Raw genomic sequence first — 19,589 nt, forward strand, 5'->3', positions numbered from 1 at the left:
CCAACCACTCTGCTTCCAAGTCCAGAACAAAATCCTGCTTTATAGTAGTTTCTTCAGGAAATAATTCTCTCGGCCTTCATTCATCTTTCACTAGAGGCCCACAGGCGGAACAGCACCGGCTCCAGCTAGTTTTGCCAACTATTGACAATACAAACAAATTGAATTTATACTTGTAGGTGCTGAATTAAATCTGACAGCAACAGACTCACAGTATGGTTGTGAACTTGGTGATCTGGCTGACCCAGATTAAAGTAAAATTTGACTGTTTTTACATTGTACAGGCACATGATTAGAATTCATAGCATCATTCAAAAGATCGCAAAAAAATGCAGGAAATGTGCTTTGCTGAAGTTCCTTTAAGTTAAGTTTAACAATCTTGTTGTGAATGAAATACTGTCCTTTAACTTTCTTTTTAAATAAATATTATGTTTGCCTAGTAATCGAATTACTGACTGGAAATCATACTTTGTTAGCAAAGCATTACTAATCATGTGATAACAGGTCTCAATGGGCGTTGCACACACACAAAAAAATCTTTCCATAACATCACATAATTTTCTACACATCAGTGGGTGAGGTGGTTAAAAAGCAAGACTCATGTTAGAAAGTGTGTAAAGCAAACACAGAGTATATACAGCTACCACTGATACAGGATTAAGACACAGCAGTTGACTGTCAGTACACTGTAAATTCTGCGATCCCTACACAGTGTGCTTCCACTACACATCCAGTAGATGGCAACATTGCTCAATTTAGAGGACTTAGCTGTCACAGTTTTATTAACATCTGCTCTGGCCGATCCTATTCTCTCTGTTCTGTGATGCTCTACCATCATCCTCAGCTTCTCCAACTCAATACTGAGCAGCTCAACTCACTGTATTACACTTCTGCTGATCTGAAATAAATCAAGGTCAACTGCTCCTACTCCTGCGTTATTCCATTATTGAAGAGAGGCAGAGGAAAATGCTCTGGTGACACAGCACCTTCTGTTCTTTCACATGTAGTATTGATGGAAGGATGACAGCTTATTTCCGTTGCACAAAGCTGGGAGCTGGAATGAAATGCCAGCTGTGTGACACAAATATTCCTCACCGGCATGCCGAAGCAGAATACACCCTGCTGACTCAGATCTCATTAAGATGCACTGAAGGGAGCAGCTGCATGATTTCCAAGCAAAATGTTAAAATTAGAGCAGAGTGATGAAAAAAAATGCATGAAAAATGAATGTTGTGAAATGTTTTAGCCAGTGAGATAATAAAGGAAGATGAGCGGCTCAGTGCTTTTGCAATCTGGGGAATGTTTTTTAAACTGAAGTGTTACACCACCCAATAACAACAGAGAAATGTAATCAGTTTAATACAATTATCTTGTAACTCTGCAATGAACCATGAAAAGTCTGTGACTTACTGAATCGAATGAAATTCACCTGCCACCATTTAACTGTTGAGGCCAAGCCTCACTTTTGTACTGTAAATGAATCTGCCTCAGAATCCTTAGAAAAGACCCTCAATGACTAATGCTCTACTTGTTCCACTCGTGAAGGAGTCCTGCAGGAATGATGCAGATATTCTGATGTAATTACAAAGTCCTACAGAAGTGTTTACTGTTTTGCAGGACATCTGTGCATCTTGTAGGCATATGTGTTATGCCTGCAGGTCGTAACATTTCCTGTAAGATTCTACAGTAGGCTGCTTAATTCCCGCTGGACTGCTCACTAGACCTGCAGGACAATCTCATTTTTGCAGGATGCAGTTAATCAGCAAATTCCAAACTTTCATGCTTGACTAATTAAACAAGACGTTATGTATGTGCCACATATATATTTAATTATTGCTGCATGAATTATAGTTTATTGCAGCCATGTGAAGATCAACTAATCAGTCTATTACTAGTCTTTAATACTGTACAGCAACACTAAATCAGCCCAAACTGTACAGTAAGTCATCATGACAGTGCAGAACCAGAAAACACAAACATCTCTCTGATACATGTATCTGCGATGATTATTGTAACAGTAAATAAATAGTATCAATGCAAGGTCCATTTAGTAGCTGCTCGAGAGCTTTTGCATTTTATCACACAGTCGATGGGGTTTGGTCAAATTTCAACTCCACCTGCTGAGAAATGTGCATGTGACATGCTCCTAGCTCATAACAGCAACAACAACGGACCTCGCCAGACTGGTGGATGAGGGGTAGTTTTAGAGATATGTACACTATAATAACACCATCAACTAGTATATCAAGTGACATATCAATCCCCAAGACCCCATGTGTCTTATGGCTGCAGCATTAAATCAAACGGAAATATAAGTTTTGTGCATCATTTTATACACATTTACCCAAATCCAGCCTGAAAGTTTCAGATCTTTTTTGGAAACTTTGGATCTCCAAGAGAACTTTATCTAAAGTTGTGTGGGCTTGAACGATGTTTGGCTGCACAGCACAAGCGGGTGGGGGCTGTTGGGTAACTAAGCTGCCTGGTAAATGCAGATGCGTGTACCTGCGGTAAAATGTGCAGCTGCATGTCTGAGCCATTTGCAAGTTACTCTGAGATTTGGATGTCTATTGTGGAGCCAGACAGTCCAGCACTTTCTGCCTCCTTCTTGTTCCTGTCAGCCATAATGGACTCAGGTGCTGTTAAGGCGGCAAGACAAGGTCACTGGTGTCATTTCTCAGCGCCACCGGGAGCCGTTTGTCAGAGCTGGTTATGATTAAAAGCTTCCCCTGCAATAAATAACAGAGTGAACCAGTTGGCTACTGGCGGCTGTCCCGGGGTTAAAGTATCTGTAAATTGTGAGCATTCCTCTCCCTCATACACATGTTTCACTGTTAGAACACTTGAACCTGGTGTTGCGTCTCTGGCTCAGGCTGCAGCTTTTAAGTTTGAGCATCCACACTTTAGAGTAATGAGGGTCCATATTAACCTCCAGGCCCAGAGAATTAATTCGGAGCCATACTTAAGCAGAAAAACCCGCATAAAGAAACGTTTGAACTGCAAAGGCCATTGCTAGGGCTGCTTCGATGGGCATGCTGTTAGAGATAACAGCCACATATAAACATACAAACTTACACCATAATGGCATTTATAGTGCTTTTGTGACAAATGGAAACTGCCCGTGGAAACATCTGTACCATAAACATGATTTAGTTGTTAGTGTTAAACTGCTGAACATGAGTATTTTACACAGGGGGAAAAACAGAAACAAGTGTTAAATCACATCTTGACTTTAATGTATAAAAGTCCAATAACAGCATATTACAGCAGGATGTATATCGTACATACATAATTCATATTGTAAAAGAGGGGGTGTAGTATTCTGGTACAAAAAGAGGAGATGAATAGCTTTAACTTTTCTCACCAACCATCATTTTATTACTTCTTGGTGGTACAAAAAGAAACACAATAACACGATATATTTAGTGCACACTATATAATATACAGCATAATGCAATAAGACTACATACAGATTTATTATGTACATAATATACACTGAATATGTAGACTCTTTTGGAATGTCTGTCTTTATTTTTAACCTCTGACTGAAATCAAACTCTCTGACTACATCTACACAGTGGAGGTGACACACTTCTTCTGCTCTGATCTAAAGAGAATTACTCTCTAAATAAACAGTGGGCAGGTATGAGGGGGAAGAAAATAGAATAATGCAGCTGTGCGTTAGGCTTGAATAAACATCAGCTCAGCTGTAGGGAATCGCTAGCCGGCCTGTCTCAGCTTTTTAGATGTCATGCTGGCAAAGATGGGAGGCTTTTCAATCTACGCTGGCTCCTGGGGCACTTGGCTTTCAGCTGTGTGGTTAAGTGTGTGTTTGTGTGTGTGTGTAAATGTGATATGTCCATGTGTGTTTATGAAGTGCATCCTGGGGGCTACATTAGCTGTAGATCTGTCAGTTCAGACAGGATGCCTGCTTTGCCTCTCACTGTCTGGAGTTTGCTCTCTGTGCACAAGACACACACATGCATGCACACACCCACCAGAGGAGCAGATTGAGCCACACAAAGGAATTTGGCATTTAAGTATTAAACCTGCAGTCAGCAGTCATCTTCGTATTCTTGAAGTTTCTTGACGTGTAGGTTTACAGAAACAAGCCCCCGAATATGAACACATGAGGTCATTTCATTTTTCACTAATGTCTGATATTTTGTCTACAGCAGCATCAAATCTAATAATGCTTTGAACTCGACATCAAACAAAACGTCGCACCGGCTGAACCAGCGTTATTAAATTCATGGTCTCATTATATGGTCTGTTGTTCATTTTGTCTGGGTATCCAATTCTGCACTAAAGTGTAGTGGTGCATGTACTTGTGTGTGTGTGTGTGTGTGTGTGTGTGTTTGTGTGTGGTGATGAAATGGGAAAATGAAGATGAAGCGAAAGCAGCAGGGAATCGAAGATGTGGAGAGGGGAAGCGGGAAGGTTCTCATTTGAGATAAAAATATACTTCTTGCAATCTCTGAGCACCCAAACACACAGACACACACACACACCCATACACAAAGGAAACATCGACAGGAGTTAGAAAGAAAGAGGGGTAGGACAGAAAAGCTCAACTGACTCTATGTAAAACCAAGCCTGAAAAGAGCTGACCCTTTGCCCTGTGGGAAATTGAAAATAAAATTTCCCTACAGGGATCAACAAAGGGCCACAGTTACTCTTATTATTACTCAGGCTGTAAACCCAATAACACTACTTCGTGGACCTCAATTATGTGAACAATGTCGGGATTATACAGTTAAAAAGAAGACAGAAAAAAAAGTTGGATAATTTTCCAGTGCAGCTTGTAAAAAAGCTACAATAACATGCATATCACAGTGTACTCTATGCTTCAGATGTGAGCTGATGCAACATGGAAGACATACACACAGAAACATTAGATAAAGCCAGATGATATGTTTTTGACTGAAAAGAATAAAGGGCGTCACAGTTTCTTACAGCATGGCTGTTCATAAGGTTGTGCTGATTATGTCAAAAGTCTTTCTTTCATCAGTCAGCAGGCAAGAAAGGGAAAGAAAGAGGAAGAGAGCACTTGCCAACTGCAGCATAAAATAATAGGGAATATATAAAAATAGCATCAATACACACGATCGGATATTGTTAGGAAAACTGAGAGCATAAACTGATGAGGCATCTCAACTGTCTTGACAAGCTCTCTCTGTCTCTCTCACCTTTCTGTCAGCAGAAATAGAAGCTGAAAGCAGACATGTAAGTTTACCTGTGTGTGTGTGTGTGTGTGTGTGTGTGTATGTGTGTGTGTGTGTCCCAACTTGTCTACAGGAACAGAATAATAGGCAAGGAAAAAAAAAGCTGCGAGACAGCTGTTCTGTCATGCTCAGATAAACACTGCAGATTCCTCATCAGTGGTGGCGGTGGTGGCTCACTTCTGTGGCAGAAGATATGTTCAAATATGAAACTCAGAAACCTGACACATGACATAACTCGAACCTAATCCTAAACATTCAAATGAATGGCAGGCAGTTGTTAAGGAGAGTGAAATCTGACTTTGTTGAAGTGTAAAACCTGACAGAGTGTTCGTAATCAGCCTCCAACTCGGCGATCACATGCTGGCAGGTGGACGGGTTTCTTGGTGAAACAGAGGGTCTCTGAGCCACATCATGCACAGTCCTTCTGAACGTTGGTGCTTGTGTTTTCACAGTCTGACGGCCACCACACATGCTCCTGCTCTGCCCACACACAGTGGTGCTACCTGGAAAGACAAAAAAAATGAATTACAACCAACTGTCATTTTCATGTTTTCAGTTGAGTTGAGAGATTAGACACACCGGTTTTGAGGGGGGAAAATTCTATTATATTCTTGAGAAGTCCTTAAAGTGTCTAATTGATATTTTTACCACAGGAAAATCTCAAAAAACCATGTGTAACATTTCACAGGTCACTAGTGATAAACAGACAGTCGGCTCTACGCAGCTTCATAGCTGTTGTATTTCTTTGGTTTTCCGGCTGCAGCTTCACTGTGTCGGTTCACTCTCACTGATCTCATCATCAGCATTGAATGGAAGGGTATTAAGGACTCGTTATAAACTACCTGCTCAGCACCAAACTGCAGACAGACACAGTTAATGACCAGCTGGTGAAAATAGTGGAGCACTTAGCAGCGAAGGAGCCAGATATTTTTTATCTAGGGGTCGGTGGAGACCAAAATTAGAGCTAAAAGAGACTGAACGTTGGACTTACAAACATAAGCTGGACACAAACACGACTCCAAATGTTTCTCTGACTCTGCCTGGTGTGTAAATATGCAACTATTTACTAACACGTTCGTCACATCTATTTCAAATATGTCAGTGTTGTGTTGACAGTTTGCTTCAGTTGCCCTCAATTGGCCATAGAAACTAATTGTTGCAGGTTTAAAGTGCTCAGATGAAATGGAAATTTGACATTTCCGTGACCACAGGCCAGCTCTATCTGCTGATAAAGATCAACTGATATGATGAAAAGCTTCAGATCAACAACTAAATGGACCTTGGGGTGAGACTGCTTTGCCATTAGTTGTTTCTAAGGTCAAGAATGAACTTTGAAAATCAGACAGCCAGCTGAAGGGAAAGGATTATTACGGGAATAGGATATGCACAACACTGATATTTGACGTCCTGGATCTGACCTCATCTCTCCCCGCCAAGGAAACACTGACTTTGGCACAGCAGGGAGTGGGGAGTGACAATAATCCTTTGGCTCTAAGGGAAGCTTTGTGCCTTTTGTGGTTGTCTAGTCCTGTTAGTTTTTGTAGACACAGATAGTCAAAGCTGTCTGTCAGTCACCTAATTTTAAACATGAACTTAACACCCACGTTTTCTGTCTGAGAAATAAAAAGATTGACAGATTTGTGCTAAAGCAAGCTGGGGAAGTGTTGTTACTAGGACAGGACAGACAAGCCATCTACTGGTTTGTTCATTTCAGTTCTTGACAATGAACAGAGGACACATTTAACGGTCCCCTCACATCTCCTCATCCCCTGTGTTACTTTGAGTGGTCTCTGTGTCTGCCCACCTACACCCCCTCTTGTTCTCAGCATGGCGCTTCAAAAATAGCAGATTTCCAGTGACTTTGGTTGGAAAGCCTCTGAAGCTATGCAGGAGATGAGGTATAAACTGAAGTGCGATATACTTTTAGTGTATGAAATCGTTCAACTTTGAGACAGTCCCCTCTTTCCCCTACTGCTGCAGCGGCAAGGACAATATTAGCATGAGGAAAATACACATTTACATAACAATGAAAACATGCCAAGATACATGGGAGAGGAGCTGGAAGAAGGTCAAACTGTGATTGTGTGTGTATATAAAACAACTTAAGTGGCGTAGATCATGATTTATTCATTATTTTTACTGAACAACAGTCATATGAGCAATTGCATGCATATTAGTTAGCTTATTAGTGTAGCTAGCTTGTGTGTGTGTGTTTTGTGTGCATTTGCATGTGTTTGGGTGCGTACCTGTGTCCACTCATTTGTCTGAGGGTCGTAAGCCTCTACAGTATTGAGATACACCTGCCCATCATAACCCCCGACAGCATAGAGACGGTCGCCAAGGAGACAAACACCAACGGCATCTCTACTGATGCTCATGGGGGCGACTGCTGTCCACACATCTGTCTGAGGGTCATACCTGTACACAGACACCACACATGTGATACAAACAGGTTAACACAACATACAGAGTGAGAAAAGAAAGTAAAATAAGTTAGTTTAATTCCAGATCATGGTAAATCGCATGTATGTGCATAAAGTAAAGAACTGGGAGCAAGGAGGCAATTAGCTTTGCTTAGCATAAGACTGGAAGCAGGGAGAAACAGCTAGTCTGGCTCTTCTTAAGAAGGTAGTTATATCTCATTTGTTTAATCCATTCACAAACAGAGACGTATAAATGACAATTTGTGGATGAGTCCAAAATTGCTGCCAGTCCAAAAGTCCTGGAAGATTTCAATGAGAAATTCAAGTATTAGGTCAAATATTATCTGTGTTGATGGACCCTATTTTCCCATGTTTCTATGTCCAAGTGACTGATGGTGATGTGCAACACACACACACACACACACACACACAAACACACAAACACACACACACACACACACACAAGTTAGGTTTCTATCAATTTTGGGGAAATTAAATAGACTTACATTCATTTCCTGTGGACTTACCCTAACCATAACTATAACCACTGCTTGCCTAACACTAACCCTTCACCAAACCTTAACCCAAGTATTCACACTACAATGTAATGATTTACATTACAGGGACTTGCATTTTGTCCTCACAAGTAAGGTAAGTTCTCACAATGTGACTGTGTAAACACATTAATTTCTCCACAACATGAGCAATACGTGGCGACAAACGCACACATGCACGTGCGCACTCACGGCCACGCACACACACACAGTAAGCACATACTCACCTCTCCACACAGTCACTTAGCCGAGATGCAAGGGATGAAGCTGGAGCATCATGACCTCCGATGGCATATAGAAAGCCATGCCATGTGGCCACGCCCACTCCTCCACGCCTTTTAGCCATAGGAGCACAACCACTCCACCTGCAGATGGAGGTTGTAAATATCAGTAAATATTTTTTTAAAGAGATTATTTGCCTGGGACCAATAACAGCCTTGTCTTAGCCTTTCCAGGCTGAATGTACTTGATAAACAGAAGCTGTTTGAATGTGGTCTATTCTAATGTCCCGAGAGGGTTAGCTGTCTCCTTTGATCAGTGAGTAAATAACCTTGAAAGTGCTTCGCAAGAAAGAACAGCAGACATGAAATAAAGCAGGAGATGGCAATTAATTCTGGTCAAATGAGGTCCCTTGTCTCTGACCTGTTGGTATGAGGGTCGAAACACTCCACTGAGCGCAGGCAGGATGAGCCGTCACGACCTCCTACTGCATACAACCTGAGGAAGACAGAAGGTGGTGTTATCCCTCTGGACACACACTCACAAAACATTGCCCACATTTCTGGACTTCATATATCCCTTTTCAATTTAGTGACACTGAAACAGATGGTATAAGGGTGGGCAGGATTTGGGGACAAAGTGAGGTGAGCAAAATCAATCATCTAACACTCTTGGGGCATCACAGTCCTGAGAAGTCACTCAGTGTGTGTGTGTGTGTGTGTGTGTGTGTGTGCGTGATGTACACACATCCATGAATGTAGAGTCGGGAGGGTGAAGAAAGAAGTGCATCAGAACCAGTCAAGCAAGTAATGAGCTCCATCAGGAAAAGAGCCCAGCGAATACACAACGCATACATGCACTCACAGATGCACCCAGCGTTGCATGCACGCACGCACACACACACACACACACACACACACACACATACATACATACACACACACACACATTGGGAATGCTTAGCTGAATCAGTTGTTTCTGTATTAATTAGCATCTATAAAGCCTTTCTCTGAAGCGTCTCTCTGAGCCACTGAATAATAAAAGCAACGGTGAAATATTGCAACTCTAATAAATTCTACTGTCGGCTGCTGGAGAATTCTGGGGCAAGTGAGGAGATTCAAGTCCTGAAATTATCAAATTCCACTAATTATATGTATAAATGTATGTGTGTGTTTGCAGTGTGACTGTGAGTATTGTCACCATTTTCATTACTGTTTGATATGCAGTTTTGTCTGTGCAGGACAGGAGGCATTTTCGCACAGCAGTTAGAGTAACATGACCTTATCTCTGTTACTTTCATCTTCCAAACAAACAGACACATGACAAATTCATATTTTTTCCTACTCTGGATAAAAATCTGAGGTGCTTCCTGCAGGATCGATATGGTTTGGTTTCAAGCCGATGAAAATTGTTTTCCACTGGTCTCTGCTCTCCAAACCATGAGCACTGGATTTATCTTAGAAGTTGACTATTTTTTTGGCATATGGAGGCTATGTATTATAATGAGCAACAAATAAATAAATAAATGACACTCCATCTTTTGACTAAGTATAGTGATGCTGTTTTTGTGTATTTTCAGGTAAAAATGCTAACAGTCTAGAAAATTACATTATTTGGCCGATGGTTCTGTCCAAAGCAACTTGCAACAACAGCAAGATGTCAACAAACAGATGCCTCAAACAACCAAAAACATGTTCAGTGCTACAGTGCATGTGCTAATTTTGAATCTTTCACTTGGATATAGTGTAGATGTGTGAAGCAATGTGTGAGCTCACTTACTTGCCATTGAGTACAGCTACACCCACTGTGCTTCTGGGTGTAGCCATACTTGCAACAAAGCTCCACTGGCGAGCTTGAGGGTCCCACCTAATAAAAATGATGTAAACAACTTCTCAGTCCTGCACATGATGAAACACGGCTAATCTGACCTTCCAAAAATGCTCCAACAAGAGATGAAATATGCAGTGCAGTTCAGAGATCATTTTCACATCACTGCATCTTTCAGCAGCGACGTGTCATTCAATAAACAGCTTGAAAAAATACTCCTATACTGCTACTCCCCTTAACTGTCACCTCATTGTATTGGGGTGGAGACAGAGATTTCAGAGGCAAATATCTCAAAATCTTGTAAAAAAACAAAAACAAAACAAGGCTAGATACCAAACTGGTAAGTGAAAAAACATAAATATACATATACACATATTGTAAAGTAGCTGTACTGACCTTTTGGGCAGAGTAAATAACACAGAATAAAACAGCTGTGTGAAGTATCCTCTGACCTTTCCACTGTGCTGAGGTAGCTCCAGCCGTCATGTCCTCCGACTGCGTACATGGGCCCCTCTAGGACAGCTACCCCTGCGATACACAATCACACACGTATGGTTAAATTGTGGCAACCAGCCAAAACACTATCAGCTCGGACAAGATCACAAAACCACACACATTTAGGACAAGAGTGTGAATTTTTTTGTTTGTGTGTGTGTGTGTGCAACCACAGCAAGGGCATTAGGCGTGCAGAGTTAGCAGCATGTTGACACCTCTATACGCAAGGGATTTATCTGCCAGAACATCTGTGGTGCCAGATGTGTGTTTCAATCCCCATCTCCCTTTACGCACACATGCACACATTTATAAAAACAATGAAGCACCAGCACAGCACGCCTTATCAAAATTTGTCATTCTAATAGTAGGCTTGGACAGTGAGTGGGGAGACTGCCCTCCAAACAAGATAACACAGGTTCAGTACAGCCTTCTGAAGTGCTCTTGAGCATGACGCTGAATAACTTACTGGAGAGGTGCTGCTCTGGAGCTGAAACTGATCTTTGACCTCACTGTGTTTGGAGTGAAAAGACAATTTTAACCAAAACATAAAAATGTAATTAAACAATAAGTATTGTAGCATTTTTCTTTAAAATATGTGTACTTCTGTAATGTCATACTCATCATCCAAATAAAACATTATGCATTGTCCTTATGACTAGTCATCCTTTGCAAGCCCTTTTCAGCTGGTACTATACATACATCACATTTCTATTCACCTAAGCCGTGCCTGTGTGTGGACATGGGGGGCATGACGCTCCAGGTCTTGCTGTGCGGGTTGTAACACTCCACAGTGTTGAGGGTCTTGAGTCCATCTCGCCCGCCCACCACATACAGACGGCCGTCCAGGACAGCAACACCGAACTGTAGTCTCCGTCCACTCATGGTGGCTACCTGCCTCCACGTGTCCCGACGCAGACAGTACTGCTCGATGCTGGTAGCACCTGGAAAAAACAACAGGAAGACATGTCAAGGAGAACTGTGGCCCCTTGTGCTCTAATTTTGCTCTTCTTCAGATCTGAACTGTCCAGCTAGATTGAATGTAGTGCCTGCGGCTACATCCTGCTCCGGTACCTTCATCTGCACCTTCCCAGAAGGACCTTTTCCTTTTTGGTTTTGTTTTTGCTTCCCATTATCAACACAATGTGTAGAAGACTGACCAACCTGATCAAGGATTCCCAATTTCGAGATGTCAGGTCAAGGTAGGACTGTACCACTTTCATTTACTGCCTAACATTAGACTGTATATTTATGTGTAGGGATATGGAGCCTGTAAGCACACATGAATCAATGAGCTCTGTTTATGACGATCTCCGCTAAAGATTAGTTTTCTCATGATTACAATGTAAAAGTCTAATAACTATGAGACGGTAATTCCTTTAAGCCATAGTTAAGTTAAAATGTGAATTTTGCATTCTTTAATTATACATCCTACTGCCTACATCAGGGCTGTAAAAGACTTTAATATCTTGTCAGCTCTCTACTGTGTACTACTGAATAAAGGCGAAAATGACCAGAAAATACTAAACCTATACAACCCTAACTACAATAATATAGAGCATACACACTACTTAGTATATATGTAATGTCTGGTTGTGTGTGGTTGTGTGCAAGGGACTTTTGTACCCTTCGTAGCATCCATGCCCCCGACAGCGAACATGGCCCCAACTGTGGCCTTGCGGGGCCGGGTGCGGGGACTCTGAAGCAGGGGCCGGCGCTGAGGCAAGAGGTGATACTTCATCCCCTCCATCAGCAGCCGTTGGCACTCCATACTGTCCCGGAGCAGAGGGTTGGACTCCAGATCTGCCAAGAACTACAGACACATAAAAAAACAAAACACACACACACACACACACACACACACAAACAGACAGGGACATGTGACAAATGCAGTTGAAACAAAAGCAGGGTGTGTGTACTGCAGGTGTAGGTTATAATGTTATCACTGATTGTGGAGGTCTGAGGGTCGAAAGAAAGCTGTTCTCTCATTGATTGAGAGATTAGATCAGATCAGACCCAAAGCCATTAGTGCTTACACACACACACACACGTACACAGGAGCACGCACACACTGATCATCTGAGACACTAGAGGACTAATCTGTCCTCAATATCTCATCAGCTCTCTAGTCCATACCCTCTAACCTCATCTATGATCTCTCACACACACACACACACACAGACGCACGCACACATGCACGCGCACGCGCACACACACACACACACACACACACACACACACACACACACACACACACACACACACACACACACACACACACACAGAAAGCCAGGGGCTGCATGAAGCACTTCAATCCACCAGTCTGTTCCTTAAAATTCATCCACAGGAAATCACTGCCTGTGCGAGAGGCAGGGTGATGAGAAGCAAGTTTTCCCTGAGGCCAAGAAGGCATGAATTACATGATTTACATTTAGATAGGTGTGTGTTTGTGTACGTGTGTGTGTTAATAGATGGAAAGCAGTAGAGGTTCTAGAGGAGAGTTTTTTCTATCAAAGTCATTTGAAGTTTCAAGACAGTGTGTATACCTGCACATATGTGTGTGTTGGCAGAAGAGAAGCCTGTGGGGAGACATTCAGAAATGGCTGCTAACATTCAATCACAGAGTAACAAGTATAATAGAAGATATTTGTTAAGAGAAGAAAATGCCAAATTATTTTTACACCCTCTTTTTCCTCCATGCTCAGCCATAATTCCCACGAACCACCACGAAGATTTGGCCTAAATAATTCAATTTGGTCACTGAATATAAAATCAATTTTCCCAGCCAGACGTGGAGAGCGTAAAGCAAGCATGGTAAATGGATAAGCTGCTTACACGCCAGGGTGAACCCACGCTTCCACTGCATACAATCACAGAGGGACAAATTAGGGTGAACTCTATTTCAGCATTCGTTTGTGTGTGTGTGCGTGATAAAGAAGGACAGAGATAGAAAACCGTGTTTGTCCTCTCCCGTGCTATTTATCCATCACACTGTGAAGGATCGAATGTGGAGGGCGAGATAAGACTGAATCCTGCAGGCGTCCCACCTTCTCTCCTCTGTCCTCTCTTTACTGCACAGTGGGCAGTGAGAAAGTAGAGCTATCTCCTCTCTGTTTCAGCTCACACTTAAAACAGACAGCATGGACACTTCAGACAGACACATACACACACTCCCATATGAACAGAAACACACACACATCTCCCAGCTATGTATATTTTTCATGCTTTACTCCCCTCTCATTCCACTTGCAAGACACGCTCTTACCAGCATCTACCGGTCTCCAACTTGACTTTTTAAGAACACCCTGCCTTTGCACCATCTCCACGCGCAGACACACACACATATTCAAGAGCTGAAACTACTAGTGAGTTAATCATAAGTTGTTTTAGATAAATGGCAAAGTCAGTCTGCCAGTTGCTCATATTCATTGTCCCCAGAGGATGAAGCACGCTCATCTTTTTTGATTCCCGTGACCTTTTCTCTAGTGCCATCATCATGACAAAATTTTACCTCAATACTTGTAATACTTGAAGATCAAACAGCTGCAAACGACCTTCCCATCAGCATCATTTTATGTTGTGCTCAGTGCTAATTTGCAAATGTTGGCATGCTAAAATTCTAAACAAAAATGCTGAACATGGTAAGCATTATACTTGGTAAGTAGCAGCATGCATGCATTGTCATTGTAATCATGTTGGCACAGCCATAGACTTAGTTTTGTTAAGGAAAAATGCCAAACATGAATTGGTTCCAGCTTCTCAAATGGTAAATTTTGCTCCTTTCTTTGTCCTCTATGTTAAGAAACTGAATATATTTTGGGTTTAAAGTTAAAGAAATTAAAACAAAAACAAAAACAAGCTGTGATGGGTATTTAAAAAAAAAAACAATTCTCTGCAATTTTTAAGACTGATTAATCGAGAAAACAATCAGCAGATTAATTACTGATTGTTGATGAAGACGCCCACACACCCTGTAAATCTGTCTGATTAACAGCCCACAGATGCTCCTCTGAGAAGATTAGACCAAGCAAGAGTGTCTCTGTTAGTGCGTGTGTGTATGACAGTAGGGAGAAGGGATTAAAGGTATTAATTTGATGCATTGACATCCTCTTGATGAGTAATTGCATGGCGGCCTAGAGAGCTGACTAATTGGTTGATGAATATTGATCGGTTGTCTGTGTGAGGTTTATACTTCGTTTTATTGGCATTTCACAGCTCATGAGGTTGCTGAATGTTAATTCATTTGGCAGTTTAGCATGGTGCTGGTGGTGATGGTATACACTGTTAAAGGTTGAATCAAACCCCTTAGTTCTATGTCTGTCTTGCTATTCTTCTCCCTGCTCTAGTGCTATTCCACTGCTTTACCTCTCTGCCATCCATCTTCTCCCCTGATTACATGTTAGAGCTACTTGTGAGTTCAGCTGACCAGGGCAAAGCCACATATCTGAGATATTCATACTCTATACCACACAAGTGCAAAACCGGGGAGATGTATAGACACTGGCAGAGAAGATGGAAAGAGGAGAGGGAGGGGCACAAGGGGGGTTTTATCTCTACAGTTTCTTTATATATAGCTAGGGAAATGACTGATGAGGGAGATGGAGAGAACAGATAATTTAGCTGCAGTTAAGGGAGATATCACACTTAATCAAGGCTTAAAATGTGTGTGTGTGTGTGCACGTGTTTGTGTGTGTGAGTGCATCCAACGCCCTAGGCAGTAACTGAGGTTCTGCCTAGCATATAAACTCAGCATCACATTACCAGTCAAGATATTGCTACACAAGCTAAGAAGAGGAGAGAGGTGGAGAAAGAGTGTGGAGACACATGTACAGAAGTGCACCCCCCCCCCACCACCACACACACACACACACACACACACACACACACACACACACACACACACACACACACACTCAAATACACAACCAATACAACCACAAGCACACACCTGTAATGGTTGTGATCTACAGTATGTTTAGTGCAATGGCAATAGTCCCTCTAATTGCCTAAAGAGGATACTGAGTGGAAATTGACCAGCAGATAATCAGGCGGAAGACTGATATAAACTCTGCACACTTCACTGTGAGAGATAATAAGACATAAACAACAACAACAAAGCCCCTACAAAATTCATCCGGTAAAGCTTTAGCTTCAAAATGTCTTGATTGATGGCAAGCACCAAGAAAAATGAACAACAGCCTCGCAAACACAGAAGTTAACTAATGTGCTCTTGTTAGTGTTATTGGTAGTGTAATTAATTTTTTTTTACTTTTCAGCAATATGCAAATTCATTATTGCCCATTTAACTGATTTAAGAGCGTGAGAGAGAGAAAGAGATGATGGGGAAAAAATAGAGACAAAGAGGGAGGCACCACTGACAGACACAAAACTGCTTTATGAGCTTTTACTATTTTATTACTATTATCAATACTAAGGATGCACCGAACTGACCCACCAATCACACATCAGGGTCAGCATAGAAACTAACCTTACGTGTGCATAAAGTATGCATGTATTCAGAACATCTTTTATTTGGAGTCATCTTTCTAGGCTGTTGTTTGTAGCCTGTGTTTGGTCTTTAGCTGCTAAATGCTCCAGTATGTTCACAATACGTCACTAACTCTGTTTGTAGTTGTTCGGTGCTGAGCAGGTACAGTTAATCTAGAGCCTTTTCCCAGAAAACAGCTGTCTGATGGGGCCCAGATAGCTAAACAAACTTGCTACAAAGCTGTGTCAAGATAAGGGGAGCTGCAGATTCCGATGATAATTCTATCACATTAGAATATACAGAATGAAAAAATAGAGATTATAGCCACTTTGAATAAGGCAGGTAGAGCAGTACAATATGTGACAGAGTCCATTGCGGCTCTCACCTGTGGCTGCAACAGCGGCAGTCGGATGTGAGCCAGCAGCAAGGGTAGGTGACGTTCCCGTGAGGCGGCGTCATGACCGACCCATGTTAGCAAAGAGGTTACCACGGTTTCCTCGTCCGGCACGTTAACGTCATCAGACGTGAGGAGCCTCTCCATCTCCTCCACTGGGAGCAACAGGAACTCCTGGCCTCCCACCACCTCTAAAAAGTGTTCCTGGTGGACAGAGAGATGAAATGGTTGTAAGAATAGAGGAGGGAAGAGTCAGATTAGTCTCACAAGAGTAATGACGAATGAATAATGAATTGCAGATGAAAAAAGGAATGAAAACAGAAAAAAAAAACAATAGGAAGATATGAGTGGTGAGAGGAAAGGGATCGAAGGCTGGTAGGAGAGGTGGGGGAAAGGAAGGAAAGGAAGGCTTGAGAAAGGTCAGTGGAAGATGGATGAAAAACTGAAGAAAAAAAAGGGTCTGGATGAGAAAAGGTTAGAATGATTTAGAGGTTGCTTGAGAAATGGAGTGTAGGGCTGCAACTAACAATCCTACCAGAGATTTTCTTTAACAATTAATGGATTATCAAAATAGGTTGCAGGTCAATTTTCTGACAATCAGCTAATTAACTAATCATTTTAGCTCTAGTAGAAAGCAGATTCGGACAGGATAGAAACTAGATACATGAACACAAAGGCCAGTATACAAATAACATTTGTGGTACATTACCTGAGTGCTAGCCCACATTATTCTTAGTAAATGCGTCAATAAGGAGGGTGAAGATAGTAGTGACAATGAATATAGACATGTTTCAATTGTGATTTTTTAAATTATCTATTTATTTTGAGGGAAATATTGTCTGCTGAAATCAGAAAAGGGGAAGAAATAGAGATCTAATTTCCACATTAATAGAAATAAAATAAAAAAAGAAACCAATCTAGACTTGTCTCTGGCCAGTCTATTGTATAGCTCCTACACATGGGCTGCAACAATCCTGTGAGCTGTGTATGTGTGTGAGGGAATTACAGACACAGGCAGACAGTCACACCCAGATAAAGCCACCTCTATGACATAATTACCCCAGATTAAAGTTTAACAATAATCCACTTAGAGAGAAACAGATAGAGCGCAGAAGAGAGGCACACTGACACTGACAGACTCACAGGAGGAGGCAGGGTGAAAAAAAGGCACATCAAGACAAGAGAGAACAAGAAAAGAAAAAGAATAATCAAGTCGATGGAAGAGCTATTTCACAGTCACCATAGCAACCATGTGCTGATAACTGCCATTGTGGCGATAATGGTGTGTGGTGCGTTGAGAACTAGAAACCAGTTTGTTACCAAGAATAACATCAAGGCTGGGAAAATGACCAAAGCCTGATAGATGAAAAGAGAAGGATAATTGTGACAGGGAGGCTATTTATTCTTCTCACATGAATTGTTAAAACTTAAATATCACCTGTGGTCTACTTGAATCTACATTTTCATTTTCAGATCCATATTTTCCCAAGCAGCCATTTCATTCATTTTCTCGTGGCAGCTCTACGATCGCTGGAGGTGTACCCACCATGGTGTAGGCGTGAGCAGCCCTCTGCAGGTCATGGCAGCCCTGAGCATCGGCGTAGGAGCGGATACCCAGACAGTTGGAGGGGTGGAGCTGCTTCATGAGGAACGAACAGCAAGCCTGAACCACCGATGACAACTGCAGCAGGCAGGAGGCTGACAGCAGAGACTCAATGGTGTCCTCCCTCAACTCGAGACGGCCTAGAAGACAAAGAGAGGAGATGAAGAAGACAGACAGATGGCAAGAAAGACATGCATATTTATTCAGTGTCTAAGATTTATCATTTAAAAGGTTCAGAGTTCAAGATGAACAGCACCATCAACTCAACCAACTGGTGAATGTGCTTAATTTTTTTTATATAAGTGAGACCAAAATGAATCTATTTAGTTACCATGGAAGACATGATGGCTGCTGAAGACGCCTAGTTGGAGATTTTTTTTCACCTTAAATCCCAAACCAAAACCACTAGAAGTTAAGTACATCTTTTCAATTTCTGTTGGAAGGATTACAAGAGTTTACACATGCTAAAAACAATAGCTGCAGGGGTTTTGAAGTGTCTTTCCTGGCAAAAAAATACATAAAACTGTGTGACCCACATTGATGCTGTGGTGTAAAAAGAGCCATCACTTAGCTGAGGCTAAGATGTGCATGGCTACTGCATGTGGTCCTCATATTGGAATATGAATCATTCATTTACTATTAACAATAATGGTTACTGTTAGGTAGATGGGAACAATGTGGTAGTCTGTCTGTCCATGGCCCATTTGTCCCGACTAAAGATTTAGATTTTTAAAAATTGATCGCAAATCTGGTTATTTTTAAACAGCCTCATTTTCAGTAAATGGTACTCAAACCAGAGTAAATTTTCAGCACTGCATTAATATACATTTGCTGTGCAAGTGAGTATTTACTGCAGCAGGACAGTATGTGTGGGATTGACTACAGTGCTACAGTGCCCATGTGCATGGTGATGAAGGCCATGCCACCCTGTGCAACACTGATGCGTTTTTAATAGTTTTTGGAACATTTTGGAGGTTTGTGACAGAGTAAGTTATATCAGGATTTGGCTAAACAGACAATTCTTGTATATATGAGATAAATACATTTGTTTTGGTCTTTAACAGCGTGTCAGTACAGGATGTATTTAAGATGTTTTTTAGTCGTCTGTCTCACGCACGTCTATTGGTAAAAATACACTCTTTTAGAAATACAACTGTCTACATAGACCATGTGACAGCTTGCTTTTTACTCACCTCTAGCGTATTTTTACACTTCAGGTCTATTTTCTCCTGTTTTATGTGTGTAACTACAGTGATTGTGTGTTGAGCTCTGAGTGCTGCCAAACCGTGGGTGACCTACTGTGCCTCAACACATCTTGTTTAGACAAAGACGGAGCACAGAAGCTGCTGCTCTGCTAAGGTGCTGCT

General features: G+C 41.7%; 1 protein-coding gene across 4 annotated transcripts in view; it reads right to left on the reverse strand.

Annotated features, from left to right (window-relative positions):
• Window positions 1-3,346: 3,346 nt before the first annotated feature.
• Window positions 3,347-19,589, reverse strand: part of klhl5 (kelch-like family member 5) — a 49,221-nt gene continuing 32,978 nt past the window's right edge. For all 4 annotated transcript variants that reach the window (XM_041964627.1, XM_041964609.1, XM_041964637.1 and 1 more), the window contains 10 exons: window positions 18,166-18,362; window positions 16,611-16,823; window positions 12,364-12,550; window positions 11,457-11,681; window positions 10,698-10,773; window positions 10,198-10,284; window positions 8,842-8,916; window positions 8,427-8,564; window positions 7,469-7,640; window positions 3,347-5,725 (listed from right to left, as the gene is read on the reverse strand). In XM_041964627.1, coding sequence (XP_041820561.1) covers window positions 5,669-5,725; window positions 7,469-7,640; window positions 8,427-8,564; window positions 8,842-8,916; window positions 10,198-10,284; window positions 10,698-10,773; window positions 11,457-11,681; window positions 12,364-12,550; window positions 16,611-16,823; window positions 18,166-18,362 — 1,427 coding nt within the window. In that variant the 3' untranslated portion in view covers window positions 3,347-5,668. The remainder of the gene's footprint in view (window positions 5,726-7,468; window positions 7,641-8,426; window positions 8,565-8,841; window positions 8,917-10,197; window positions 10,285-10,697; window positions 10,774-11,456; window positions 11,682-12,363; window positions 12,551-16,610; window positions 16,824-18,165; window positions 18,363-19,589) is intronic.

Source organism: Chelmon rostratus, chromosome 3 (assembly GCF_017976325.1).
Source record: "Chelmon rostratus isolate fCheRos1 chromosome 3, fCheRos1.pri, whole genome shotgun sequence".
Lineage (NCBI taxonomy): Eukaryota > Metazoa > Chordata > Actinopteri > Chaetodontiformes > Chaetodontidae > Chelmon > Chelmon rostratus.